General features: G+C 38.6%; 1 protein-coding gene and 1 long non-coding RNA gene across 2 annotated transcripts; one reads left to right on the forward strand and one right to left on the reverse strand.

The window, feature by feature from the left end:
- The first annotated feature begins 972 nt into the window (after window positions 1–972).
- Window positions 973–27181, forward strand: ATP1A1 (ATPase Na+/K+ transporting subunit alpha 1). Its single transcript, XM_026713319.2, has 23 exons — window positions 973–1318; window positions 12979–13086; window positions 13484–13543; window positions 14221–14424; window positions 15305–15418; window positions 15544–15678; window positions 15803–15920; window positions 16856–17124; window positions 17234–17432; window positions 18837–18946; window positions 19912–20046; window positions 20304–20496; window positions 21037–21212; window positions 21534–21670; window positions 22670–22820; window positions 23349–23517; window positions 23867–24021; window positions 24220–24343; window positions 25539–25684; window positions 25817–25947; window positions 26105–26206; window positions 26447–26538; window positions 26887–27181. Exons 1-23 carry the CDS (start codon window positions 1307–1309, stop codon window positions 26913–26915), a joined length of 3069 nt encoding a protein of 1022 aa, XP_026569104.1. The 5' UTR covers window positions 973–1306; the 3' UTR covers window positions 26916–27181.
- LOC148127199 (uncharacterized) lies at window positions 1126–2211 on the reverse strand. Its single transcript, XR_015742059.1, has 2 exons — window positions 2083–2211; window positions 1126–1981 (listed from the first exon to the last, which is right to left on the reverse strand). It is a non-coding gene; the product is annotated as an uncharacterized LOC148127199 (long non-coding RNA).
- Window positions 27182–27956: the final 775 nt, after the last annotated feature.

Genomic DNA, 27956 nt, shown 5'->3' on the forward strand with positions numbered 1-27956 from the left:
TAATTTTGTCAACCTTTTGTTTGTTACTTATCTGAGTTTCTGCTTGACCCAGTCTTTCTGAATGAACTACCAAATCTGCATTTCTAAAAGCTGGCCTCCTCAGTTTCTGCTTGGGGCAGGGAAACTGGGGGTGGTTTCTGCCTCCCTTAAGATTTTTTCATTTCTCCTTTTGGGGAAATATAATATTCTTCCTTTTTAATATTTCCGCAAAATTTTCATTCTTCTAGGAGCGTGGGCTTCCCACAGGGACAAAGGACAGTGAATGTAAAACATCTATATCTTCTAAAAAAGGAAAATAAAAGTCTCACCATCCTTAAATGTCCCCCAATTTGACGAAGGCCAGTTTTTAGCAAAATATGCAATTCTGTGATTCTTCACTCCCCGCTGACAGATTTATACAGACAAGACAGAATATGTTGATTTTTTTTATAAGAAGTCAAATGTTCCAAAGTAGGAATGGATTGAGAAAAACAAATTGCTCATCAATAAATATTGCAAGAGAAAAATGGCTCCATATATAATTTGTTTCGTAAACTTGGGAGCCACCCCATTCATGCTCACATTAACAACACTCACTTGGAGAACACCTTGAGAGAACATACTGTTTGCTATGCTCAGTGCCACAATCCCTGGAAATTCTAAGAAATACATTTCCTGAAAACTTTTGCCTCGTTTAAAAGGCTGGTGTATTCGTATAAAGTTAAAAGTATATCTCAAATGTTTTGCTGATTTACTGCCTAATGTTCACATTCTACTTCATACTTGTTAGAAACCATCCTCGACTTTAATCGCTCACCCACAATCCTTTAAACTTTGTACTCTCGAGACTTACAGATCTCCCCTTTAAGCTGGCTACACGGTTCAATCTCATTTAAATGGAGAAAGTGGGGAACAATGAGCGGGAAGCAAAAGTCCTTCTTAGCACCCGAAAGAGGCGGCGGCTCGGGAAAAATCGCTTCAGCAATCCCCGCCAGGCCATTCCATCGACGGAAACCGACCTAGAGGCCCTTCCACCTACCCATTCTTTTCCATCAGGGCGGAGCCAGCCCCGTTCAAGGGCGGGGCTGATGAGGCTGGCCAGCTGGGTGTACGAGGCACAGGCGCTCTTAGGCGGTCACTCCGGCTGCATTCCGCGGGTGCTCCGGCAAGCGGTCGCAGAAGAGGGGGGCGGCCTAACAAGCGTTCCCCAGCCGGGCTTTCCACTTGCTTGCGGCACACACGTGGCAGTATCTCCTTCTCTATCTGCCGCCCCCCGTTTCCCGGAAATCGACAGTAGCCCCAGAAAGGACCGCGGACAATCGCCACCATGAGCAAAGGGGTGAGGAGAATAAAATGTCGGGGTCGGGGAACACCGCGGGAATTCGGTCGCGTCTCTTTAGCCAGAAGGCTGTAATCGCCTAGACCTCAGCGGCACGAAGCGCCGTAGCACCGCCTGTTGCTTGTAAAGGAAGTTTCTTTCCTTTAATGGTACCGACAGCCAGCACAGCCCCCGCCTGCTCGGCCGCTGAACGGGCGCCTTTTTTTCTGAGGATTGGATGGCGCGCTGCCGCGATCCTTGCTGGCCGGCACAGTTTGCGCCGGGGAGAGGCGCTGCCATCCAAACTGAAAAGATAAGAAGGCTTAAAAGCGCCGCGCTGCAAATTAGAATTGAGAATGTGCCCCAAACACGAGGTTCTTGTAGAAGCAGAACAGGATCTTGGCGTAGGGTAGATAATTCCACCCTCGGCGGCTCGCGGTCTGCAAACAGGCTGCCGGAACTTGAAGCAACGAATCGCTGGTGGGAAGGGGCGGGCGGGCCGGCCGGCCGAAGACCTCCGGAAAGGCGTTCGGGAAATTCCGTAGTGATATCCTCCCTTTTCTTGATTTTAACGGGTGGAGCGCCTTGCGAATATGCCAGTCAGAATGGCGCGCCTAAGGCGGCGAGAATCGAAGTATTCTTCGAATTCCCGAGCGGAGAGTTCGTGTTAGTTTTTGGGAAGACCTGTTAAAAAAAAAATAGAAATCCCACAGGTGGCAAACTGTTCACTGAGTTATATATAGGGACTTAGATAAAGTTATGTCCCGGAGACATTAAGAAATTACCATCCATGTAGGAGAGTTTCGTTTGGGCTTTGAAACGCATGTCATTCGGCCCTCCGCCTCACCGTCTTGTCCGGTTAATCCGTTCTGCTCCGGTTCCTTCTTCGGTTAAAGGTGTTAATTGACGGTTACCTGTTTGTTAATTTAGCAGTTTAATGTTGTGACATGAGGTAACTGAAAATATGCGGGCACACATATCACATTAGTCTTTTGTTTAGTCAGAAAAGCCTCTAGAGAGAAATACTTTCTTTCTAATACTAGCTTTTAAAAGGCATAATTTTCTGACCATGAAGTTAGAAGAGTTAGCCATGACTTCAGAAAAGTGAAAAAGATAAGCAGGCCGGTTCAGACATCATATTTCGAGTTTTTCTGTATTGGACGTAACTATTTCTAAGCAACCTTCCAATGTGAAAAGGGGACTGAATCATCAGTATGATTTTTAAAACGATGAAAACCGATGCCTGGCTTGATTTTTAAAAATGGTAACTTGATTTCTTAAACTCGTTTCTTGTACTTCAGTAGTCTCCTGGAGAGGAGATTAGGTGAAAACTTACTAGCTGTGCGTGCTGCCATTTTGTCTGTTCATTCACTTGTGGAAATCTGGATTCTTTTTAATCAGTCCATGCTACCAGAAACCCAAGGAAATGAAAAACATGCTGGCTTAGTTATGCCTCTAGTTTTTGTCTGTAGCATGATGACCTGAATGTGGGCCGTGTCTATGTGTTTTGGGGCTTAGTGTTTTTCAGCCCTGCCTCTAAATGTCCTTGCCCTGGCCTCTTAGGATTCTTTCCTGGTCTAAAGATTGGTCCAAGGTCATTGGATGATTGGTGACTGCTCACAGTAGTCTAATCACTTTATTCCAATAAGACACTCCATAGGCTGTTTCAGATAGCACAGACAGAAAAGTTCTTCCTTGTGTTGATGTTGAAATCATGTTTGTATATCTGAATCTTGTTAGAGCAGCTTTCTTTCACTATTTCTTCAGAGGCCTTGAGGGCCTAGATCTGCAGAATGATTGCTGTTTATAATGGTTCATTGAGTAGGGCAGGTGGAAACAAGAGAGGCTGTTGCCACATTGTGGAAACTTCTATAAAATACTGTGGTTTGATGCAACAGCTTGCTTCATTTTCAAATGCGTATATGATTGTTTCAGACAGAATGGATACTGTTATTTTTAATGCCTTTTGGGTGAAAGTTCAGAGCTTTAAAGAATCACAGCATAAATATGCCTGATCCTGTAACTGAATAAACTAAGCTGCTTGACTGTTAGGAATGTTTGTTGGTTTTTCACAGAACTGCAGTTTCAGAAGCAGAAGAATCACCTAGTGTTTTCTTAGCTTTTAGTCTCTGCTTTCCCAGCTTTTTAATAGTAATTTTATGAAACATTACAATTTAAAAGATAAAAGTTGATATAAACTAAAAGAATAAGAGAATTAAAAAAACAGAATGTGTAGAAAAATCCGAAAAAGAAAAATAAGAAAAAGAAAAGAAATACAAAGTGTTTACACAAGTATAAACAATTTTAGTAACTTCTCTTAAACTATTTAAGCAAATTATTTTTTTCTTCTAGTATCTCATTTTTTTATCTATAAACAAATCCTTAAAACCTCATTTTTCAAGTCCTAGTCAGCAAAAGTCCATTACTAGAGATAACAACATATATGTTCTAGGCTTGATCAAATAAACCAATTTTGTATTCCTTGTTTTTACTTTTAACAATATTGCAATTTAATCCCTTCAAATAATATCCTAGAATGTTCTTGTCATTTTTCTTTGCCATTTCTCACAAAATTCTTGAAAACTTTAACCAGTTTGTCTTGTATAAATACAATATAGGAAAGTTGCCCAGATTGCTCTTTTGGTTTATTTTTATATCATCAGCCAGTTTCATTTATTCATCTTTATCTGTATCATTTTTTAGTCTATCATTTTTAAATCCACGTTTCATATCGGTCTCCATCTTATCCAGTAAAACTCGTTCCACTTTCACAGCATCTTTTAAACACTGTCTACAATGGCAGGCAATCTTAAAATTAACTTCTGGCTAAATTGTTCACCAATATCCTTCAATAAATGCAGTGTTAAAGTATTTTGCTCCATTCTGTATTAATAAGTGAAATTTAAGTGTTCTTTAGTTCATTCTGGTTCCCCCTAATCTTCAAAGTCCCATCCTATCAATTTTTTAAAAAATTAAAATTTAAAAAACAACATTTTCCCACAGGAAGGATTAATTAATTGCAAAATCTTATTTCAGGTGTATCTGGATGCTTAGTTTGTTTATAACTTCTCAGAATCAATGTTCTATGTTTCACTTCTTATTTTAAAAAAAACCATTCAAACCTTAAAACTGCATTTAAAATTTCTTTCATGAAAGTTTGAAGAAGACTCACTGGTACAAAACTTGTCATTCTAAAGATTCCAAATAATTGAATAGCAATTAATAAGCAATTTCCAAAAGTGATTAGAAAAAGAAGTATACAAACCCAATACCATAAAGGCACCAAACATGGTTAGGGCATTCCATCATCATCTAGTCACTCAACAGAGACCACTGTCTTCCAGTCACATCATGAGAAGTAACTTGTGCATGATCCCAAGACTGCTTCTTGTTACGAGGATGATTCTAAAGAGCTAATGGTTCTTCATTCCACCACAGTTATTAGTTCCGTCTCAGCAGAACCATTTTCAATTTGCCAATTGTTTCCTAAAAGTTCATTTTCAGTATAGTTCTGAAGATATACCAAATTTATTAGGACTGACTGCCTCAAAATAATGTTGAGGATTATAGATAGTTTCATGCAGTTATGCTGTGTTGAGGAAACAATGTTAATGGTCAAGGAGGTATGCATTTGCTGGATTGATTAAAATTCTGCCACAATATTTTTTTTTACCATAGTTCAGAATGGCAGATGCTGGAAAGATCTCTGTATAGATGTCTGCCTGTAAAATTCTTAATATATTTATAAACTATTTCTAGATGTATGATTCTAGCTTTATATTAGCAATTTGTAGCTTTGAGGGGGGCGTTGAATTAGTTAAGGTTTGGGAACATAGGTTTTAAACTGGTTTCGCTTCTGCAACAACTAGATTGCTTAATTCATTGCAATGTGCAGCTATGAAGTTGTATCTTTATTGCAAGAAATGTAAGAGCTTTGTTTGAATGCTCTGTTACTTCCTTGGTAAAATAAACAAAGTTGATATTCTGTAGTTTGGGAATTTTCCTTGTTAGCACTGATTTCATTAAGCAAATCACAGAGGGATCTTTGATTCAGAAGAATCAGATTTGGATTTCAAATAAAGAGTAGCAACCATGTTATACTAAAGACTCAGATGAATATATTTCAACACTAGAGAAATGGAAAAGTACTTGAACCTATCTTATTGCTCTTTGAGCGAGTTAGATCCTTGAGTTTGGCTCTTACGTAAGCAGCGATTCAAGTACAGTTGCAAGGCATAACTTTCCCGCAGAGTTGATTACTGTAAATGTAAATGGGAACCTTCCCGTCTAATTAGGGTTATGGATGTTAGCCAGGAACTTTTTTTCTTTCTTAGGTGCACTATTTTCAGTTTTAACCATATGTAGTTGAGCTGTGTTAGAGAACAACTTTTGCATGTCCTTTGTTTGACCCATGCATGAACTGCCTCCCCTTCTGTAACTAAAATCTCTTTGTAGCAAAGTATTTTATAGTATTGGGAAGAAAACAAAATAGTTGTGTTAATGGAACATAAAAATAAAAGAAGTGGTTGTAAAATCAAACATTTTAAGTATTCATTCAAATGTATATCTTGGTAGCTAAAAAAATAATAAACAATTTTCTAGCATCAACCTATAGTACCCTTCTTTTTAGAATTTCAAATATCTTCTTTTCCCTTTCATCTCCCACAAGTACAGAGAAAAATATTTAATGCCAGTGATGATCCTGTAACATACTGAAGTACCCAGAAAAACTCTCTTAACATCAGAGTTGTTCACTTCCATATTAAAAAATCAGAATGATCTTGGGAGCTTTTACATAATCAAAAAATAATTAACCTGGAAATGAAATCCAGGAATGGGTATATTTTACACAAAACACTGTTCCCAGAATACCATCAAGCACTTCTAGAACATAGGATTTACTTCAGAGGGAAATAGTTTGTTCTAGACATCTTCCTAACATACCTAATTCTGTATTCAACAAATTTTGTACATTCCAAGTCAAAGGGGCTTTGATTTTTATTTATTTTATTTATTTGTCCAACATGTACAAGATAACAAGTATAGGTATGAACATAAATGAAAGGAAGGAAATACAGATAAATGGGGACAGTAAGACAGGGATGGTAGACAGACTGGTGTGCTTATGCATGCCCCCTTTAAGGACCTCTTAAGAATGGGGTCCACGATAGACAGTTTGAGATTGAAGCTGTGAGGGAGACTTTTTTACAAGTCTGATCAGGCCCAGCCAAGCATGGTTGGGATGAGAGATGTATCCAAAACATCTTGAAGCCTGAAATAGCATATACAAGTGCTATACAAGTGCTGCTATCTGAACCAAAATAGGTAGGAGAAGCATAGTACAAATGTACAGAATCATCTTTGCCCTTCTAGTTTTTCCAGTTAAAACACACTTTTTGCAACACCTGATTTCAGAGTGTTCCAATCCATATCTTGAGATAATCCTTGGTTCATATTATCTTCTTTTTTTGCAGGATTCAAACTGAGTTTAAAACATATTTTAAAAACTATGCAATTTGTCTTCAATCAAATCAACATGTTTATGAGAGTTAATTTTGTCAAAAGAAAACAAAATAAGAGAGTGCAGGGGGGAGAGAGTATACTTGACATTCTGTTGTGACACAGTACAGAAATTTAATTGCTGTATTTGAGCATGAAATAACAATACCGTAGTCAAGGTGCTTGTGCTGTAAATTGTTCCTACATCTCGCTTGCTCTCCGTAGAAGTTTAAAGATAATGCTTTGTACCAAGGGATCATTTTTGCCAGGGGAATAAACTTCCACAGCTGTGATCTCCTCACATTGACTGTAGCTATTATCTCATATAAGCTACATTTGTTAAAACACAGTGCACAATGTATACAAATCTGAATGGCACACAGTGAAAGGTATTTTGAATATACATGCCTTATGGGCATATAAGTGAAAAATGGCTGCCTTAAACCCCTATTTTTTTGTTCATAAACTCTCCAAATAGAAATTGAATGTTTGAAATGAGGAAAATATATTTGACATGTGGGGAGCTCTCATTGTGTCCCTTGGCCTCCCCCCCACCTCCCAAGAAATAATCAAGTAGTAGAAATTGTTGATCTTGTTCACTTAAGCTGTTGTCTGGCAATGTTGATGTACTAGGCAAATCAAAATACTGACTGCTGTGGAAGGATACATTTTGTGCTTATGTTTGGTGTTACAAATGGAGAGTATACAAGTGTAGCAGTAGCATGAGGAAAGGAGTGGTGGCTTGAAGGAATGAAAGGAAAGAAACAAATGAAGGAAGGCACACTTTACCTGAAGCTCTCAAAGAAGAATTGGTCATGTAAGTAGTAGTTACCCTAGCCAATCTAGGTGTGACGCCCTAGCCTAGAAATATTGCAAACTTCTAGTTCACTGGAGCACAGGAATGGCCTTTCATTATGGCTACTGATCCTTTGCTGAGAATATAATTTGTACCTGAAAAATGCCACTTCAGGCAACACAAGAAGGGGAAGTAGGGTGAGCTTTGAACAGCAGTTTGTCCATCCTCAAAAAGAACTTGGCATACTCTGGGAATGGGGAACGGACATTGGAGTGCCCTGGGGGTGATGTAATTGCACAAAGCCACATTGGAGTAGGTTTTTTTTTGCTGCTTAAAGGGATTAATTTTCTGGTATTGCAATTCTGTGAAATGTGTCAGAACCTTAATACAATTTTACTTCAGTTTCTTCCATACTGGTCTTGAGAACTTCAAGAGCTAAAAAAAGGCTGCATGTAGACTGCTAATATTCATTCTAAAAAGTAGGTGGAAATAGAAAATAAGTAAATACAAATACAAATGCTTCTTTTGAGCGAAATTACAGTACCTGAAATAGAAAATTGTAAATACTGTATAGAGATAGCATTTATGAGGTGGCTGCTGAAGTGCTCAGAATAATGCCTTCTCAGGTTATAAAGGACTTTGTAATATAAAACCTGGTGTTTTCAATTGTCGTTGAAACTGAAGATTGTAGCAGGTGTAGTGGAGCCTGTTGTGGAAATGAGGTCCCTTTTCCTCAGTAGGGGTATGCATGTAATGGAACATTAAATTTTCTTTTGAACTGGAATCAACTATTGTGCCCCAGAAATCCTGCAAAATCATTTTAGGTGAACCTTGGTTTGGCAGAATAAAAAACTCAGAATGCTTTGGTTGTACAGAGATTCAGGTGAGGCAGTATCTGGATGGTGCAAGTGGATTAGGCTGGCATGTACCACCCCTGATTCTTTCAGTAGCTGCCAGAGTAGCATATTCGTCAGGCCTGCCTGCACTGTTCTCTGCCCTTCCCAGCTCCTTCCTTTCCTTCCTCTTGGTTGTTGCCACTGCCAACATCCACTGTGTCCCAGTGCGCATATTCCATTGACACCCCCTCCCATTGGCCTCATCTTCCCAGCACTTCTTTCCCTCCCCTCAGCTGCCATCACCAATGGGTTGGGCTCTTCCTCCTCAAACCAGTTCTTCCTAGAATAATTATATTTCAGTCCATGCCTGAAGCAAAACAGCTCTTCCCTTGTTTTACACATGAACCAAAGCACCTCAGTTATGCATGTTTTGGTTCAGGCACAGTTCCCTCAAACAAGTTATTTCAGGCAGAATTTTGCACTCCCTTATTTTCCAGTTTGTACATGTAGGTGGCTTTCAATCTTGTGTCAGGAGTCATGCCTTTCTGTTCTAAGGAAATTTTTGGTTTTGAAACCATTAAAAAATTGTGCCTAGTGGCAACCAAAAGTAGGGATAGAAAAATAAAGTTTTCTATTCACATCAAGCTTGACTCCTGGTGACTTCATAGACACTTTAATGTATTTTTCAAAGCTATGGTAGAAAGATAATTTGCCTCTGCCTTCTTCCAGGATGTTTTTTTCAAACTTCCAAGTCTACATTTCAGCCTTGGGATTGATTCTCTGGTCTCTAGTCTAAAGGGGTGGTGGTGTCTATGATAGTTCAGATCCAAGTATAAAAAGAAGCTTCGAAGCATAGAGCTTTTAGTTGCAACTCTTTAAAGAGGAACCCTTTTTTTCTGGGTTCTCCTGATTGCCTATGCACTGCAGCTGCTGTACAATCTTGGGAAAATACTAGCTTACTTTCCTGTGAAGTCATGTCCATAAAATATTTGTTGTCTTTGTAAACCCTAATATTGGGGGGGGTGTTTGTAGGAAAAAAGGTTCAGCCCCCACAATGAAAGAAAGTTCCCCTCTCTGAAATAATTTGTGGTATGCCTAAATGATCCAATTAAAAGAGATTAATATTGGCTTGGGTTGGATGAAGACCTCTTTTTCTCAGGTTTGCAGTATCCGGTTGTTTTCTCATTGTACATTGGCCTTGTGACAATGCTAATTTTTGGTTTGTGCTTCTCAAACAGCAGCATCTTCTAGGGACATATTACACTTGGGATATGAAAAAGAAAAAGTGCTTTGCAGGGGAGGCTGGCACCACCTTAAAAAAAGCTTTCCCCCATAGTTGCCATGTGATCCTAGAGAATGCATGCTTGAAGTAGGGAGACATTGTTAACGTAGCCATCCCCCTCCAAAGCATCTTTTTTGCTTTGGGTCTGGAATGCTGCACATCCCTCCTCTATGCCCTGTATATGCCATTACTTCAAAAAAGTATTTCAAAAAAAGTATTTGTAACTTTTTTTCTTCCAGTCTTTAGGGGAAAGGTTCATTGTCCATAAATCACCATATGAAAGTAATTGTTCTGCAAGTGTTGCTGAGACTAGAGAACAGTAGCGTTTTTTAACTCTCCTTGAGATCCTGTTTTTGTGATGTCATTATAATAACAGAACAGATTCCCAGGGACTTTGTTCTGGTGTCCTCTCTGTTATCTTGTCCAGATTGAAAGAGTAGCCCTCCTACACCTCCCCCTTCAGGTTTTGGTTTGGGCACATTGTTAACTTTGCAAATCATTAAATGTGGAAGAATTCTTGACATCTGTAAAACGTTCATAGATTCTGTCTTATTAAAATATAACTTGGCTGGGTGTGTAATCCTGTTTTGCATAGGCTGAGTTACAGCACTACCATATTTTTTGCATAAATAAATGTTTTGACTGTACTTCTAAAATTACATGTATGGGCAGATTTTGCTGTTTAGGTGAATATCCCATGATTAAGCACATACTTTTAATATTGAAGATCTTATTTAACAAATCTACTGTGGGCCTGCTAATTAAGCAACTTTTCTGTATTTTCTTGAACACTTGGATCAGTTTTCCTTCCTCATATACAATCATTTGTTTAAGGACAAAATCCTGGTTGCAGGCATCCTAATCCCTATTCTGCCCAGGCTTGATCTTAATTAGAGGAATTTCTTGCATATTTACCAGAAACTGGTGGGTTAAATAAGACCTTATCCTCTTGATTAATTGTGTCTAGTACACTGCCCTGTTGCAGATTGAATTGCATAGTAAGGAAGTAGGTAAGTGCTACTTCAGTGCTGCATCTAAATTAAATATCAGCATATATTGATAAAGAAAAAATTGTACAGCTCTAAAGCCTCTTTGCTAGAGAGCTGTTGGAAGCAATTGTTCAGCCATGATATTACACAAAGGATTTAGATTCAGGCCACTATTTCTGTGTTCTGAAGTGGTGGTAAGGAAGAGGAAGAGAATTGGCATCAAAATAATGTGGATTGTGCTCCCTTTTAAATTGAAATGTGCGGAAGGGGGGGGGGATAAAGTGATTCTGAAACAGTTTCCTGTGCCCTTACTTAATGATAATCTAAGATTTTTTGCTTGTATTTAAAATAAGCAGCTGGGATAGCTGAAGTGCCATTCTTCCAAAGAATGTAGTTTTCCTTTTTGAAATGTTTTCCCCTTCCCCTCTTTTTAGAAAGGGAAACAATACAGTGAAGGGAATGTCAGGAATGTTCAGCTCTGCTTTACCTTCTAACAGATAAGAGGCAGAGAACAAGAGCTCCATTCCAGCTCAGTGCTTTTCCAAATGTTCCATAGCCCTGAGCGTGTGAAAAACATGAACAAAGTATTATTCCTTGAATGCCCTACAATGCTTTACCCAAGTATCTGAGCTCCATTTTCTCTTGATAATACCCTAACTTCTGCAAAGCATTTTGAAAGATACCATTGGCAACCAGACCCAGATTTTCCACAACTTATTCAAAAGTATGATTGGCTCTGTTTACCTACTCAAGCAACAGGAAACTTAGTTTTCCACCATGTTAAATCTCAGCGCTTCTATTCTTAAGGCTTCCCCTTTCAGGAATATGCTAAGAAATAAAATTTTAAAATATTAATTAAACGAATATGAGTGAAAACAGTGGCTAAGTTCAAAATGATCTGCGATCTTTTTTCTTTCTTCCTCAAATGGCCTATTTGATTTAATAAAAATATTGATTTGAATGTCCTGTCTAGATCATTGTTCTGTTTAAAGTTTGTTCCTTCATTATAGGATTTGTAAATATTTGTACATACTGATCTTAGAAACTACCATTCTTAAGAAAAAGATGGATTAAAAACAATTTAATCTCTTTGAAACAAAGGCATTGTAAGGTAGTTGCAGTTCAAATAATAAGATGCAGAACTAATTATTTGTTATTAATATGTGCATTTGATTTAAGTTAAAAGAGTTCATCCTGCCTTTCAAAATAGAATGTTTCTGGAAAGGGGAAATTTTTAGGGCTGAAATATTTATGTGTAACCATACATTACATTTACTCATTACATGAAATACATTCTAAATGAATGAAGGTGAATGTATGTGTCCAAGGATAAAGTTGCAGGATTGAATCTGGGTCTCTCACTGGGACCAGAGATTTTGTCTTCTGAGCTTTCGTACTCATGCTGGAGCCCATCTCTGAGAAGTTCCTCTGCTCCGACGTGAGTCCAAAAGCTCGAAAAACTAAGCCTCTGGTCCCAGTAAGAGACCCAGATTCAATCTTGCAACATTCCAAATGGTACAGTAAGATTAAAGGACCACCTCTCTAACTTCAAATGCATAGCAAGCAATGTTTTCTAAGGCTTCTTGTATGCTGTATTTTTTTTTATTGAATTATTTCCTTATTCAGAAGTGAGTAGCCTAATACCGTGACTGTAATTGTATGAAGTTATTATTTGTTTTAAATATGATTAGCTGGGTAGGCTATATTGTAATCAAACAGACTATACTATCGGTAGTGTCGTGTATGAAACAAGCTAGTAGAATAAATAGTTTAAAAAGCAGCTAGCTCTGTGTTTTTATTTTGCTAACTGGCCAAAAATAATGCTTTATCAGTACAGACACTATTTCAAAGCATAGCTGCTCATCCTGAACCATACTCAGGCTCCAGATCTTAGTATTATGCCCAAGAGTGATGAAAATTGGCTTTACAAATGAAGTCCTGTGATTGTCTTTTGTGATATGTGCAGTAGGCTTCTTGTTATAGACCATTGTTTTTAATACGTTGTGAAATTTGAGAAGGATTTTGAATATCCTATAATGATTGTTTTTAGGATTTTTACATAAAAGAGCAAAGATCTCTGAAACGGAGGTGTAGCAGTAGAACCTCTGTCCAAAGCCCTGGAAAGGCTGAACAGAAGTTGAAAATACAGAACTGCATGGATTCTGTTAGGTTAGAATTGGATGGTAAATAAATTCAAATAAATAACTAAAGTAAAATAAAAATAATGACCTGGTTCAGTGTAAGGCAGTTATTTCATTAGGTCTCTGACTTTCATATAGACTGGACGTGACAAGTATGAACCTGCAGCTACATCTGAGAATGGAGCAAAGAAGAAGAAAGGAAAGAAAGAAAAGGATATGGAGGAACTAAAAAAAGAAGTTTCACTGGTAAGAAAAAAATTGATCTATAGTAAGGATGACAAAATTAATATAATGCTTGGATTGGCATAAATTGTCAAATTTTCTGACTTTTAAGTTGATTATCTTGGATTGGACCATTTGGATCTATGATGGGTTTTAATAGTTTTCCAAATTGGCTAAGAGAATTTGCCATCTCACTGTCATCAAAACTCTGGATGTAGGGTAGTAAAATGGTAATTTGATAATTGGCAGCATATAGTGCCTTCTTTCCCCTTGACACACCCAGGCTTAAACTTCAGATAAACTTAATTTGTTTATTGAGTTGCAATTCTTTCTAGTAACTGTTATGGTTAAACTCCATCAATATATTGATAATATTCTTGGATACCTAAATGTGGCTTCACTAGTCTTTTTGACTTTGCAGGATGATCACAAACTCAGCCTTGATGAACTTCATCGCAAATATGGAACTGATCTCAGCCGGGTAAGTTGGTCAATTTTGGATGGAGTTTTCTGCTTTGAAAGTACAAAATACCTGGCAGCAGTTTCTGGGAGGAATACAATGTCACTTCATGTTCTTGTCATAATTTGGAAGTTGTATTCTCTTTCCCAACTTGACTTGAGCATTGGAAGCTTTTAAGAAGATATTGGACAGCCATTTGTCTGAAATGGTATAGGGTCTCCTGCTTGGGCAGGGGGTTGGAGTAGAAGACTTCCAAGATCCCTTTCAACTCCGTTAATGTTATAACTATCATTCATAGGTTATGACCGTCACATACTTGAAATAGATAGCATTATGATAATTATGATATTAAGGACTGTGGTCTTTTGTCAGTGAAAGTATTGGAAGACAACAGGTTTTTTTTTTCAGATTTAATGTTTTTAATGTTTTGGATTTCATGCAGTTTAATCCATTGTTATAAGCTGAAACAGCTCAAGCAGGCAACATTCAAATAATTGTAATAGATATAAAAGGAGCGTATTTTTTTCAATGACTAAGAAGTTATTTGGAAAAAGTTGTTTTGAAAATATGAATGAATGAAAAACTGACTTGTTTCTCTGTTACTTAAGAAAGCAACAATTTGACAACTATAGCACTCTCTAGTAACCTCCATGTTGGATTTCTGTAACTGAATTCTTCATTCCCTTTCTGTGTCTTAGGGACTGTCCGTTGCACGGGCTGCAGAAATCCTGTCTCGAGATGGCCCTAATGCTCTCACTCCCCCTCCCACAACCCCGGAATGGGTTAAATTCTGCCGGCAACTCTTTGGAGGCTTCTCCCTTCTGCTTTGGATTGGAGCTCTTCTTTGTTTTCTGGCATTTGGTATTCAAGCTGCAACAGGAGAAGAACCTAATAATGACAATGTACGTGGGGTGGGGAAGAGAGGGGAGAGAAAATGGGAGGTATAACTGAATAGCCCAGTTTAGATATCGTGGGAAATCATGATGCCCCGATACATCGACATATTGGCTGTGGGCCTCAAGATTATATGTCTGTCAGAAGAGGTTGCTGAAAGAGTTTACTTCAAAGCTACTCACAGTTGCCCAGAATTGGGGGAAGGATATATTCTTGTGAAAACATAAAATAATGAAAATTTTGATTTTTCCTTATTGGCTATGACTTTAGTAAGTATAAACATGGTGGTTATGATCTAAAGTTATGCAGCAATCCATACAGGAGATGAAAATGTGATTTAGAGTGTGTATCGCCCATAAGTTTACCTTAAACCAGATGCATCTTTTCCCAATATTATATAGCAATTGCCAAATTCAGCGATCCAAGCCAGTTATTTTAAGATGGTCCCTATAAGTGCTACATGTCCACTACACATGCTCAAATTACATTTTGGTCTTTGAACTTAAGGTTTCTGCATGACACATCTGTGATTTGCCTGTAAAAGCTTGGTTTATGTATTTCTAGTGCCCTTGCCAGCTAAGGGTAGGCCTATTTCAACATCAAAATCTTAAAATTTCACAACAGATTTCTCTCATATTGTTTAATTTAAGAATTAGATTAAGTTATGGCCCCTTCTCCTTCTGACCTGAAAATAGTTTGCTGTCCCACTTTTTCTTCTTCTTTAAATTCTTCTCTTCACATATTATTTTCATCAGCATAATCATTGGGAATATTGTTGTAAAAATAATTGCCTACAATTTACGTTGCAAACTCAGAGCAGAATTTACTGAGATTTGTGTGAGTAAGTAATATCACTTAAAAGACAGGCTCATTTGTATATACTTGTAGTTATATCTAGGTGTTGTGCTGGCTGCTGTTGTCATCATAACTGGGTGCTTCTCTTACTACCAAGAAGCAAAGAGTTCAAAGATCATGGAGTCCTTCAAAAACATGGTACCTCAGGTATGAAAGTGCTATGGTTTCAGATTTTTTTTAAAATACATGTTAAAATTTTTTAATGTATCTTTGATCACATATTGGTAGTGAAGCTGTCCTATATAGTCACTGAACATTGCTTCTTCTTGCAGCAAGCTTTAGTAATTCGAAATGGGGAGAAACTGAGCATCAATGCTGAAGGTGTAGTTGTTGGAGACCTAGTGGAGGTGAAGGGAGGAGACAGAATCCCGGCTGATTTGAGAATAATTTCAGCTAATGGGTGTAAGGTATGTATATTTTCAAGGAGTAAAAATGAAGAGACTGTACTGGACGACCTGCAGAAGATCCAGACATGGTATTACCCAATGCCTCCATAAAACCATATATGCATTTTTCCTTTTTCTCCGGCAGGTAGACAATTCATCTCTCACAGGTGAATCAGAGCCTCAGACGAGGTCTCCAGACTGTACAAATGATAACCCCCTAGAGACCAGAAATATTGCATTTTTCTCCACTAATTGTGTTGAAGGTAAATATAATTTCTGATATTTGACCAATAAGGCATATGCCGTTCTCAGATCTAGAAATGATAGATTATTCAAGGAGAAATTAGGGAAATGTCTTAGCAAAGCACGTCTTCTGTTAGCTCATTTTAGAACTGATGGATGCTAATTTGTAAAGAGTGTTTGCAATTGTTTTTTTATAAGTCTTTTTGAACTAAAGCATGAATGTATCCTGTTTCCCCAAAAGTAAGATGGGGGGAATGTCTTATAAGATAGTCTTATAAGTAAGTCTTCTTCACTTACCTTAGGACCACCGCAGCCATGCCTCCCATGCCCTGACAAGTTGTGCTTCTGCCGAAGTTTGGCGGCTGCCTGTGGCCAGATGCTGTGTGGCTCATCGTGCTTGAGCATCTGCTCATGGCAGGAGGCTATGTGTTGTGTTATGACATTGTGTGTGCGAGCAGCGGCAGCAGAACGGTGCACCCTAGCGTGATTTTTATGCCTGTGCCTCGCCACACTTGTACAACCAGATGGTGGGTGGAGCTTAACTGGGGCTTATTTGGGGGGTAGGGCTTATATTAGGTGCAGGTGTGAAAATTGGGCTAGGGCTTGTTTTGGGGATAGGTATTTTCGGGGAAACATGGTATTATTGCTGGAACATCATTTCTGTAGCTATACTTGAAAGCTTTCTCAAAGAATCTTTTGTCATTCCCATATGAATTAGTGGACAAGTTTTTTGAGGAGGACAAAGAAGAAGAATAAATCAAAGATTATAAAACATAATACATGAGAGATGAAAATGTGTACCACCATTTGCAATATATTTGAACTACTTGACTGAGAAACATCTGAAGAGATGTCCTTGTTTGTTCTGAAAGTCAAAATTGTGTTATTATGCTTGCATTGCACAAAGCGAAGAGAGAAGTGAGAGTTTAATTACAATCCTTCTTGTGATTTTCAGGTACTGCCCGTGGTGTAGTCATCAACACTGGTGACCGAACTGTGATGGGCCGCATTGCTACGTTGGCTTCTGGGTTGGAAGGGGGACAGACTCCCATTGCTGCGGAGATTGAACATTTTATCCACATAATTACTGGTGTAGCCGTGTTCCTGGGTGTCTCCTTTTTTATCCTCTCATTGATCCTTGAGTACACTTGGCTAGAAGCTGTAATATTTCTTATCGGCATCATTGTTGCCAATGTCCCTGAGGGTCTGCTTGCTACAGTGACAGTAAGTTTCCATAAAGAGTAGGTCAGCATACTCTTTTTTAATAAAAGATCTGAAGAAATATAAATCATGATGGAAGACTGCCTTCATCTCCCCTTTCTTCACTTTGTAGGTATGTCTGACACTCACAGCCAAGCGCATGGCTCGTAAGAATTGTCTTGTGAAGAACTTAGAAGCTGTGGAGACTCTGGGCTCTACTTCTACAATCTGTTCTGACAAAACAGGCACTCTGACCCAGAACCGCATGACTGTTGCCCACATGTGGTTCGATAACCAGATCCATGAAGCTGACACAACAGAAAACCAGAGTGGTAAGCCTCCTGATCTCTGTAAGAGATAATTTGGTACTGCTTTCTGCTAATGGTCAAGATAATACTTGTTCAGACCTGCAGCCTAGCTTTCTAGCCATATGTAAAAAATTTGCTTAGTCTCCACAGTAGCCAAAAAGAATACATTTGCAGTGCTTCGCATATGGCTTTAAATCAGTCTTGATCAGTTTTTCTCAATTTTGGCAACTTTAAGATGGGTAGACTTCAACTCCCAGAATTATCCAGCGAGCCCTGCCATGCTGGCTAGATAATTCTGGGAGTTGAAGCCCATGTTAAAGTTGCCAAGGTTGAGAAACACTGATCTAGACTCATCTGAAACAACCATTTTAAGAATAGATTTTTTCAGAACAGAAAACCCCATGTTAAAGCACAAATTAGGCATAAAATATATTTGAAAAAAAAGTTGATCATCATTTGAAGAATATTATTTTGTTGATTGTTTAATAGCAGAGAAAAAAATAAATTCTAAATTCCATTAATTCTGAAATCTTGTCATTTGAAAAGCCATATTTCTCTCTACTCACATGGACAAGGGAGAGGACCAAGTCATTATAATGAAGGAATAAAGAGCTGGAAATAAGTCTCCCCCAGAATTTGCAATCCTTTTCATCCTGTTTTCTGAAGGCTTATAATATCAAGGTTTTTCCCAACCATTCTCATCCCTATATAATAGAGAGTAGTGTATTGTTTGTTATCCAGTGGAATAGGAAATACTTTTTTAAAAATTCCCCCTTCCTTTCCCACAAAATGAATGGAAAACAACCATAGTTATGAATATTTATCCTTTGCTTGGCCAACATTTTTAATTGAAAATGAAAACTGGGAGAAAATTGTGTTTTTTCCCATATATTTGGGAAGCCATATAATTATTTTCCTTCTATTGTAATAAGTATTTTCATATAAGCAGCCTAGCATTTGTTTTTACTCTTAACCAACTAAAATAGCAACATGGATTGCAATACCATAATGCTAAATAAATAAATCGACAGACTATTGTTAAAATATCAGTAAAGTATATATGGTGAAAATATATGTATGATTACCCAGGAGTGCTTCACAAGCCTAACTGTTTATGTCTAGAAGAATGGACCTTAAATTGTTCCTTCCAGATTCAGAAGTAATGGTCACAGTTTGCCTGAAAATATAGAAGATGGTAGTTAATCAAGACTGAAGTCTTAAAGCTATTGTTAAGGGCTGTTCTGGACCAGGAAGGGATCTTTCTTTTGCATCTAAGCTTGTAATCAAGAAGTTGTGAGAAGGACTTTGCTCCACTGTGCTTGGCATGATAGCTTTAAATCAAACAAGGAGAAAGTATGGCAGAGGAAATGAATTGTGTGCTGATTTGAGCATAGAATTGTGTAGAACATATGTGTTACTTCCCTTTAGGTGCTTCTTTTGACAAAACATCTCCGACCTGGACTGCTTTAGCCAAGATTGCAGGACTATGTAACCGGGCTGTATTTCAGGCTAACCAAGAAAATGTTCCCATTTTGAAGGTGAGTTAATCCCTTGGTTCAGTTGCCATAGCTGCACACATTTGCCTACCTTCTGTGGCCTTGCAGTTAATGTGAAGCAGCATCAAGAAAAGGAAAATAGAAAATAGAAAATCTTAGGAAATAGAATGTTTCTGCTAACAGAAAAGGCAACATTGCAACATCTTTAATAACACCATTTCCTCATTTATAAGCTCGTGGCATGGAGTATTGTTAATTAGGGTTACTAAAGACTTGAATGGAAATTTAATTCACAGATTTGTGCATAGATCAAGAATTTATTGAAAATTCTATCCATGACAGAAGAAACTTTCTTCCACCAATAGTTTTGTTTAACTGTGATATAATAAGGAGAGTACAATTATGCCCCCTAAACTGAGAAAAACCCATGTTGGATAGGTAATTAGGCATTGTGATTTGCAAAGTGCTGGACAAACTGCTTCATCTTGGCAGGCAACAAGCACATGAAATTTATCAGTCCTATAATGCTCTGTCATCTATGGCTTCTGGATTGCCTTAAATTTCAGTGAAATTGAGATGATACTGGTCTGGTGTATCATCAGCAAAACAAACTACTTATAGGCAAGTAGCAATAAGAGAACTTGGATTTTAACTATTTGAAAGTAACTTGTAAAAACTTGACTTGAAGTATCCTGTGTTTTTTAATAGTTATTTACAGATGGCTTATGCCCTCTCTTAGTGCTGAGCACATTCTGTTCCACTCTATAATTATTATCAAGCCTGCTTATTTGCTCTTTACAGTATTGCTGCAAAAATATTTACTTTTGTTAGTTTCTGTTTAACACTAGCCTCTTTTTTAACATAAGAAACCTAACTGGTTTGGGTTTATCGCAGAATGCTGAAATATGTCTTGTTGACAAAGTTAAGCTTATTTGGAAAGGGGTGGGGTGGAAATTGCCTTCAAAAGATTTCCAATCCTCATTGTGAACTGCTGTGTTATTTGATAGAGAGCAGTGGCAGGAGATGCTTCCGAATCTGCACTCCTAAAATGCATCGAGCTTTGTTGTGGATCTGTCAGGGAACTGAGAGAGAAGAACCCCAAAGTAGTGGAGATCCCATTCAACTCTACCAATAAATACCAAGTAAGAAATTCCTGATTTTTGCACAGACGCATTCCCCGGGAACAAATTTAGTATCTTTTATGTGGGGCTGTGTTGCTGTTTTCCCCAAACCCAGTTAGGCTAAATTATGTATCAGTCAGATTATAGCTCTGGCTGGGGAGGGGGAGGGTTCTGTTCTTTTGCTCTGTGTGCTTGTCATCTGCAAGACATATTCCAAACCAGTGTATGAAATACCATCCAAAAAGCAGTTAACTAACACTCTTATTAAAAACATGCAGCTATCAATTCACAAGAATTCAAACACGTCGGAATCACGATATCTGTTGGTGATGAAAGGTGCACCAGAGAGAATTCTTGACCGTTGCAGTTCCATCCTGATGCATGGAAAAGAAGTTCCCTTGGATGAGGAGGCCAAAGATGCATTTCAAAATGCCTACCTTGAATTGGGAGGCTTGGGGGAGAGAGTTCTGGGTAAGATTGGATGGCTGAATTCTTGTTCGTTCCCTCTTCTCTCAGAAAATCTGCCAGAGAGCCACAATCTCTATAGGAGCCCCAAAAGGTAAGAGGGTAGTTGTGGCAGTGTAGTTAAAGCTGTAAGCCTGAGGTGGGGCTTTAATTACATTGCTTTACCTCCCATCTTACCTCTTTGAAAGCCTTCCTGACCTCCCACCTCATCCCTATGGACTCCATTGACAGCTGTCTTACCTTATAGCCAAGAGATTGCATGAAGTGCTTGTAAACTACGATGAAAATATTTAGCCAGTGGGTGAGAAGTGCTTGAACTACTATCATTTTAGATGATGGTATGGCTTGGATGTCATGGTCAAGCACTTGCTGTGGTATTGTAGCAGAGAAGGTCCCCATCTCAACATTTTCCTCCTGACAAGTGCCCATGTCAAATACACAAAGCCTTCCCAAACAGATCTGGGTAACTTTAATCATTAATAATCATTGCTGAATGCCTGCCCTAGTCTGTCTGTCTACAAATAACGGAAATGGGATTTCTTCCAGGCTTCTGTCACCTGGCTCTGCCTGATGAACAGTTTCCTGAGGGCTTCCAGTTTGATACAGATGATGTGAACTTCCCTGTAGAGAAGCTGTGTTTTGTTGGTTTAATTTCTATGATTGATCCTCCTCGTGCTGCTGTGCCTGATGCTGTTGGGAAATGCAGAAGTGCTGGAATAAAGGTAAAACTGCACCACTAACCTATCCCCTCAAATATTTAAGGCTAAGTATGACACCAAATAACTGAAAAGGGGCGATGTTTGGTAGCTTTACAGATAAAAGATGAGGCTGGTGGGGAGGGAGAGATAAACTAAGCCTGTTTGTAGCCTCCTTTTCCATCTCAAAAGGTTAGGGTTATTGCCGATTCTTCTTCTTTTTTTTTGAACAAGTGACATCAGCACCAGCTTATTTGTTGCTCCTCGGGTCAGGCAAGGGACATTTGAAAAGACTTCTAGGCCTTGTCTTCATTGTACTTGCTGAGATAGATTTGTTTCATCCTGTAGGTCATTATGGTGACAGGAGACCATCCCATCACAGCAAAAGCTATTGCCAAAGGTGTAGGCATCATCTCTGAGGGAAATGAAACTGTGGAAGATATTGCTCTTCGCCTCAACATCCCTGTCAACCAGGTCAACCCCAGGTATTGGACCAGCTGCTAGAGTAAAAAATGTGGAACATTTCTGGGAGAAATTGGAGCAATCCTGCTAATTAATTTCTTTATTCTGGCATTAAACAATATCTGTTGATAGGAGTAGTAAAGTAGTAAAAGGTTTCAATCTTATTTTGTTTCATTTTTTCAGATAAAGAGCTGTTGACAGTATTTCATTGTTTTAGGCAGCTGAGTCCTTTTGAAGGTTTGGAAGCAAAGTAGGGTGTGTACACACAAAGTGACAATGTTTGCTTCAAACCCAGAACAAACAAATCTTTGTGGTGATTCTGCCACCTTCTTCAGTTTAGCCTGTTTGGCAGAAACCCAAACCTGGACTGTTTTGACTGTCCTAGGTTTTAGATGAAATAAAATCTGGATGAGCAACTAGGGCAGGTTTCTTCCTCTGTACTCCTTCCCTCAGGAGCTTCCACTGGCTCCCACCCTCCTCTCAGTTGCCATCATTGCTGCTATCTCAGTGCAGAATGTCCCACTGGCCCAGAGTTGCCTTCAGCCTGCCCTTTAGCTTTCCAGGTACTTAGCAACTCCCTGCCACTAAGCAACTTCTACCTATAAAAACAGCCTCTGTTTCCTTCCATGCTATGACAAAAATGTGTGAAATGGGTTTGGGCATAGGCTGTGCATGCACAGAATGATTTGCAGAGCGCTAAAACAAAGCAAACTCAGCACTGCATGGGGCAGAGCACTGCTTCATTAGATGGCAGCACAAAGCAGTGTGAGGCTAAGCAGTGTTGAACCCTGGTAAATACTTGGTTGGGGCATGAGCTGGTAGTTTCAAGATTGTTGGCTAGATTAGGAAATTGAAATACTGGAAGAGGAAATTAGTACTATCGGTGTATTGCCAAGAAAAGTGCAAGGGCACGGTCACTGGGACCTGAGTTAATTTCAAGGATATCTTTTCATTTTCATTGGAAAGCAAGGTTTTGAAGGAATAATCTGCAATGTTTCAATATACCATCTTTTAAATTACAGAGATGCCAAAGCCTGTGTGATTCATGGGTCTGACTTGAAGGATATGACCAGTGAACAACTAGATGATATTCTGAAACACCATACTGAAATAGTCTTTGCTAGAACATCCCCACAACAGAAGCTTATTATTGTAGAAGGCTGCCAACGGCAGGTAAGTAGAGGGGAAACCTGCAATGTTAGCCTGTCCATTCTACATAAAATCTGAGTGGTAAAGACTTTGAAAGTGATCTACGTTCTCCAGCTTCTGATTGTCAGTGTAAAATAAAAACCATGACAGTTGGTGTCCAGTATATCTTTAGATATTTCCAGTAAGGAGTCTATTCTATTATTAATTAATAAGCTTGCCCTAATATATATATATATATATATAGACAAAATATCTCTCTCTTGCATTTCCATCCATTACAGATCTGTAGGGTTTTTCCCTTCATTGATCTGCTCTGCATAACTTCCTGATGCCTCACTGCTTTATTCCAATGGTTCATTACTGTCTGGCAGTAGGTTTCTTCAGATGAGAATATCTTAAATACTTTTAGTTGGAGATTCAGTATGGTCTCTCAGTGTCAGTCATGTGCTTTAACACTAAACTGTGGGCCCTCCCCAAGCTCATAAAGGGAAAAAAGTTAGGCTGTCCTTGAAATAAAGTGTCTAGAAAAAAGAATTTGTTTTAATCTTTCAGGGTGCTATTGTAGCTGTCACTGGAGATGGTGTGAATGATTCCCCTGCTTTGAAAAAGGCAGACATTGGTGTTGCTATGGGCATTGCTGGATCAGATGTCTCTAAACAGGCAGCTGACATGATTCTACTGGATGACAACTTTGCTTCTATTGTTACTGGAGTTGAAGAAGGTAAATATCTAGCTCCATTTTCTAAATTGAAGAACTTGTCTCCCTCTACTTCTTCCATGTTATAGTCTAAGTCCCCAAATTCTGTGTGGAACTGTGCGTGCTTATACAAGAATATAAAACTCCCTGTTTGGTACTTGAAAAAGTAGGCATGTTCTCCACTTGTCAGTTGGCTAAATTTCCATCTGCCTTTTGTTAGTGTGTGCTCTGCTACAGAGGATTTTTCCTCATCCTCTTTCATTAGAGTGAATTAAATTTTGTATCCTAAGGAGTTTGTGCAAGAAGGAAGGTTGGCCTCAAGTGTATGACTATCTTCTATTTGCTTTCATTTTAAAGTGCTCTTTATTTTTAGGTCGCCTGATTTTTGATAATCTGAAGAAATCAATTGCCTATACTTTGACCAGTAACATTCCTGAGATTACGCCTTTTCTTATCTTCATAATTGCCAACATCCCCTTACCACTGGGGACAGTCACCATCTTATGCATTGACTTAGGCACTGATATGGTTAGTAAATTTTATTAATATTGCAACTAATCCCCTCAACCCCATAGAATGAGACATACAGTATATTTCTGTTACATAATGTTTGCAATGAGGCCAAATGTTTTTTCGGTGCGGATGATACTGATTCATCATATATGAATCAGCTTACAGTCTATGAAGCTTAATTTAATTCTGCAACTTCTCTTTCCTGCTCCAAAGGTTCCTGCAATATCTCTGGCATATGAGCAAGCAGAAAGTGACATCATGAAGAGACAGCCCCGAAACCCCAAGACAGACAAACTGGTAAACGAAAGGCTGATTAGCATGGCTTATGGTCAGATTGGTAAGTGAAGAGGCACCCACCTGTATCTCTTTGGGGGTGAATAGAGGTGGCAGTTTTTTGTGAAAGGGCGAATGCTCAAAAGTCTAGCAAATGTTTTACATGGGGAAAGAGATGGCAGACTTTTTAAAGTACTGCATTCCTTTAATGGAAGGTAAGCAGGGAAATTGGAAGAGTTAACATAAAATCTAAAATAGGTGCAGGACATGTCATTCATGCTATTCTGCATCTCTCCTATATATATTTTTCTCTTCCCCTCCACCAAGTTATATTTTGCATGTTAGAATTTAACTTGGGGGGGACAGTGAACTCCCCTCCCTCATTCTCCACTGTGACAAATTTTCTAACCTCACATACAGAATGTGGCTTACATCACCTTGAAATTTGATGCCACATTTTGGAAGTATCCAGAGCAGTCTACACTAGTTTTCAGAGATTAGTTTCTATTGATAAGGCTTACAACTCTGTATTTCCTCGTATGCTCTAGGGGAGGTGTATACTCTTTCACTTCTCACAAGAAAAAATGCAATTGCTAATAGAAATCTAATTAGCATATGCAGGATTGTGGCTGATATGGAGGCTCATTAATCATAGTCTGTATACTGTTGAAATTTAGTGTGCTAATAATATTGAAAGCTAACATCATTAAAGGAAACTGCAAAAGATGGTGCATTATATTGTACAAATAGGAAAAGGGCAGGTGAATTCTTTAGTGGGAAAGTGAGTATAAGTAAGAGACCTAGGGGGATAAATGGGAACCAACTGGATGTTGGGACTAGGGGTTAACAACTGTGTCGGAGATATCTTTAAGAGGGCAGTGCTGGTTGCTGGAATGGCCATCTTGCATAGCATACATAGTACAGTTACATTGTGCAAGAGATCTTAAGAAAAACTGTAGTCCTTTGACATGATGAAGATAGACTCCTCTGGAATTTGGAAAGTTTCAGTCTTGTATATTTTTTCACAAAGATCAGTACAGCAGCAGCTGATATTTCATCCTTAAATTTTATGCAAATAGATCATTTGAATAAATGTATATCACAAAAATGATTCCCGTTTATGTTAATTGGAAGATGATGAGATATTTTCAATCTCATGAGCGGTTTTAAAATAATACACAAAAGAGATGCCCATATTTTTGGAATTTGTGTTCCAAAAGTACTGCTAATATTTTCTCACCTCTGTCTTACCCGTTTAGGGATGATCCAAGCCTTGGGTGGCTTCTTCACATACTTTGTAATCCTCGCAGAGAATGGCTTCTTGCCATCCTCTTTACTAGGGATTAGAGTGATGTGGGATGACCGATGGATAAATGATGTGGAGGACAGCTATGGACAGCAGTGGGTGAGTTTGTATTTAGCTTAAAGGAATGACTACCAGTCATTACTAAATCCCCATGCCCATTGGATCTTTGTTTCATTGACTGTAAGGAGGAAGCCCAATAACCTCTTGATCTTTTCTCTTAATCTTCTTTAGACTTACGAGCAAAGGAAGATTGTAGAATTCACTTGCCACACAGCATTCTTTGTCAGCATTGTGGTGGTACAATGGGCAGACTTGGTTATCTGTAAGACCAGAAGGAATTCTGTCTTCCAGCAAGGAATGAAGTAAGTAGCAGACTCTTAACAAAGGCATTTTTTCCTGTAACCCTTGCATTGTTGAATATCACTCAACTTGGAAGTAATGTAGGCCAGCAGCCTTGGGAAAATGTTTGCAAGCTGAAGAGCTTGCAAGATCAACTTTGATCTCTTAATGCTTCCACAGGAACAAGATCCTAATATTTGGTCTTTTTGAAGAAACTGCTCTTGCTGCCTTCCTCTCTTACTGCCCAGGAATGGATGTTGCCTTGAGAATGTACCCATTGAAGTAAGTAATAAACCTGAGTAATGTTGGGTCTTTAAAGTTGATAATTAGCTCATCTAATCCTCAGTTGCTATTACAGGATTTAGCATAATTTTGATCATTTTTTAATTCAGTGATTAAAGGAATGGATCTGGGCTTCCTGTTAATTATATGTTCATTCTTGTTTTTGAAGCTACTGAGCTTTTGCTAACCATCAATTATGTCATACAGCTATGTACTACAACTATTTTTCTAACCTTGCAGACCTTCGTGGTGGTTTTGTGCTTTCCCTTATTCTCTCCTCATCTTTGTCTATGATGAAGTAAGAAAATTAATCCTCAGACGCAGCCCTGGAGGTAAGCAACTATTTACTCAATGGTATGCTAGGGTCATAGACTCATTGTGCTGATCTAGAAAGCTCTCTAAAGACTCAGATATGAAACGTTAATGATGAAGATGATGATGATGACAACAGCTACTACTGCTGCTACTACTTTATGAATGAGACAGGTTCCTTTTAGTATCTTGGAAGCCCAAGTGTTGGCATGAATTTACATTATAACACTATATTTAACTTATTTACCTGTGCTTTGAGAGCTCAGTATTGTGTGTTCTCTAATTTGTTTTTTATATCAAGAATTAATTAATCTGATATTTAAACTATGACATATACAACCTGATGTCTTTGCTTTTCTCCTCTGTAGGCTGGGTGGAAAAAGAAAGCTATTACTAAAGGACTGCTGGACCAGAGGTAGTTGCACTGTTGTCCTCCTTCCATTCTTTTGCTTCTGAAATGCAGGAAGAGGGAATCTTTGGAGGATTGACAGCAACTGAGAGTGAAGAAGAATAATGCAATGGAAAAAATTGGGTAGTGTTAATATAGTCCAGGCTTTGGGGTGGAAAATACAATAGTTTTTAATGTGCCTTTTCAGGTTTTTTAAAGAAATGTTAAGATTTTATATCTGGACTTTTACAAATAAAGATGGATCAGAAGAGGAATCTGTCTCTTATTCATGGTAATTCAGGAGAAGGTGGGCACATGCACCATGGAAGAGCAGAGCGCTAGCCAGCTTAAAGGCAAGAAAAGCCTAGAGTCAGGAGGCGTTTGAGATTTCTTCAAAGGATACATAATGGCAGCAAAATGGATAGTGTGGAAGCCCTGTTCTCATTGGATTCTGACAGTAGATATTCTGAAACAAGTGAATGTTTATCAAGACAAATTGATATCCATAAACAGTGACTAATACTACAGGACCATTGAACTGCTGGTCCTGTAGTATTAGTCATCCCCACCTTAAATCCCAGGCTGATAAATTATACTGGCTTAAGTTACATAAGCTCACTTCCTGATCATAAGTATACTTCACAGAAAAGAAACATCAGCAAGTCACAGAAATGAATTTTAAGATGTTCTTTGCTACTTATTTTATAAGCAGCAATACCGCTCCACTTAAATCTGTGGAGCTATACAGCATGTGGCTGTTTTTCCTTGTTCTTGCTGTAACTCTATAGAACACCATAAAACGGGGTCTCCAACCCCCAGTTCGTGGACAGCAGCATGCCAGAAACTGGGCTGCGCAAACGAGTGAAGCCCCATCTGCAGGATGCAGGCAGCATGCAAAACCACATGCCCTCTAGTCTGCAGAAATACCTCCATGAAACCAGTCCCTGGTGCCCAAAAGGTTGGGGTCCACTGCCATAGTGAGCTAACAGAACATCTGTATGAACTTCATGAGCATAAGGATATCATCTGGTCAAACTTTGCAAATCTCTC

Source organism: Pseudonaja textilis, chromosome 2, assembly GCF_049901715.1.
Source record: "Pseudonaja textilis isolate UNSWEBS1 chromosome 2, rPseTex1.2, whole genome shotgun sequence".
In the NCBI taxonomy this organism is placed as follows: Eukaryota; Metazoa; Chordata; class Lepidosauria; order Squamata; family Elapidae; genus Pseudonaja; species Pseudonaja textilis.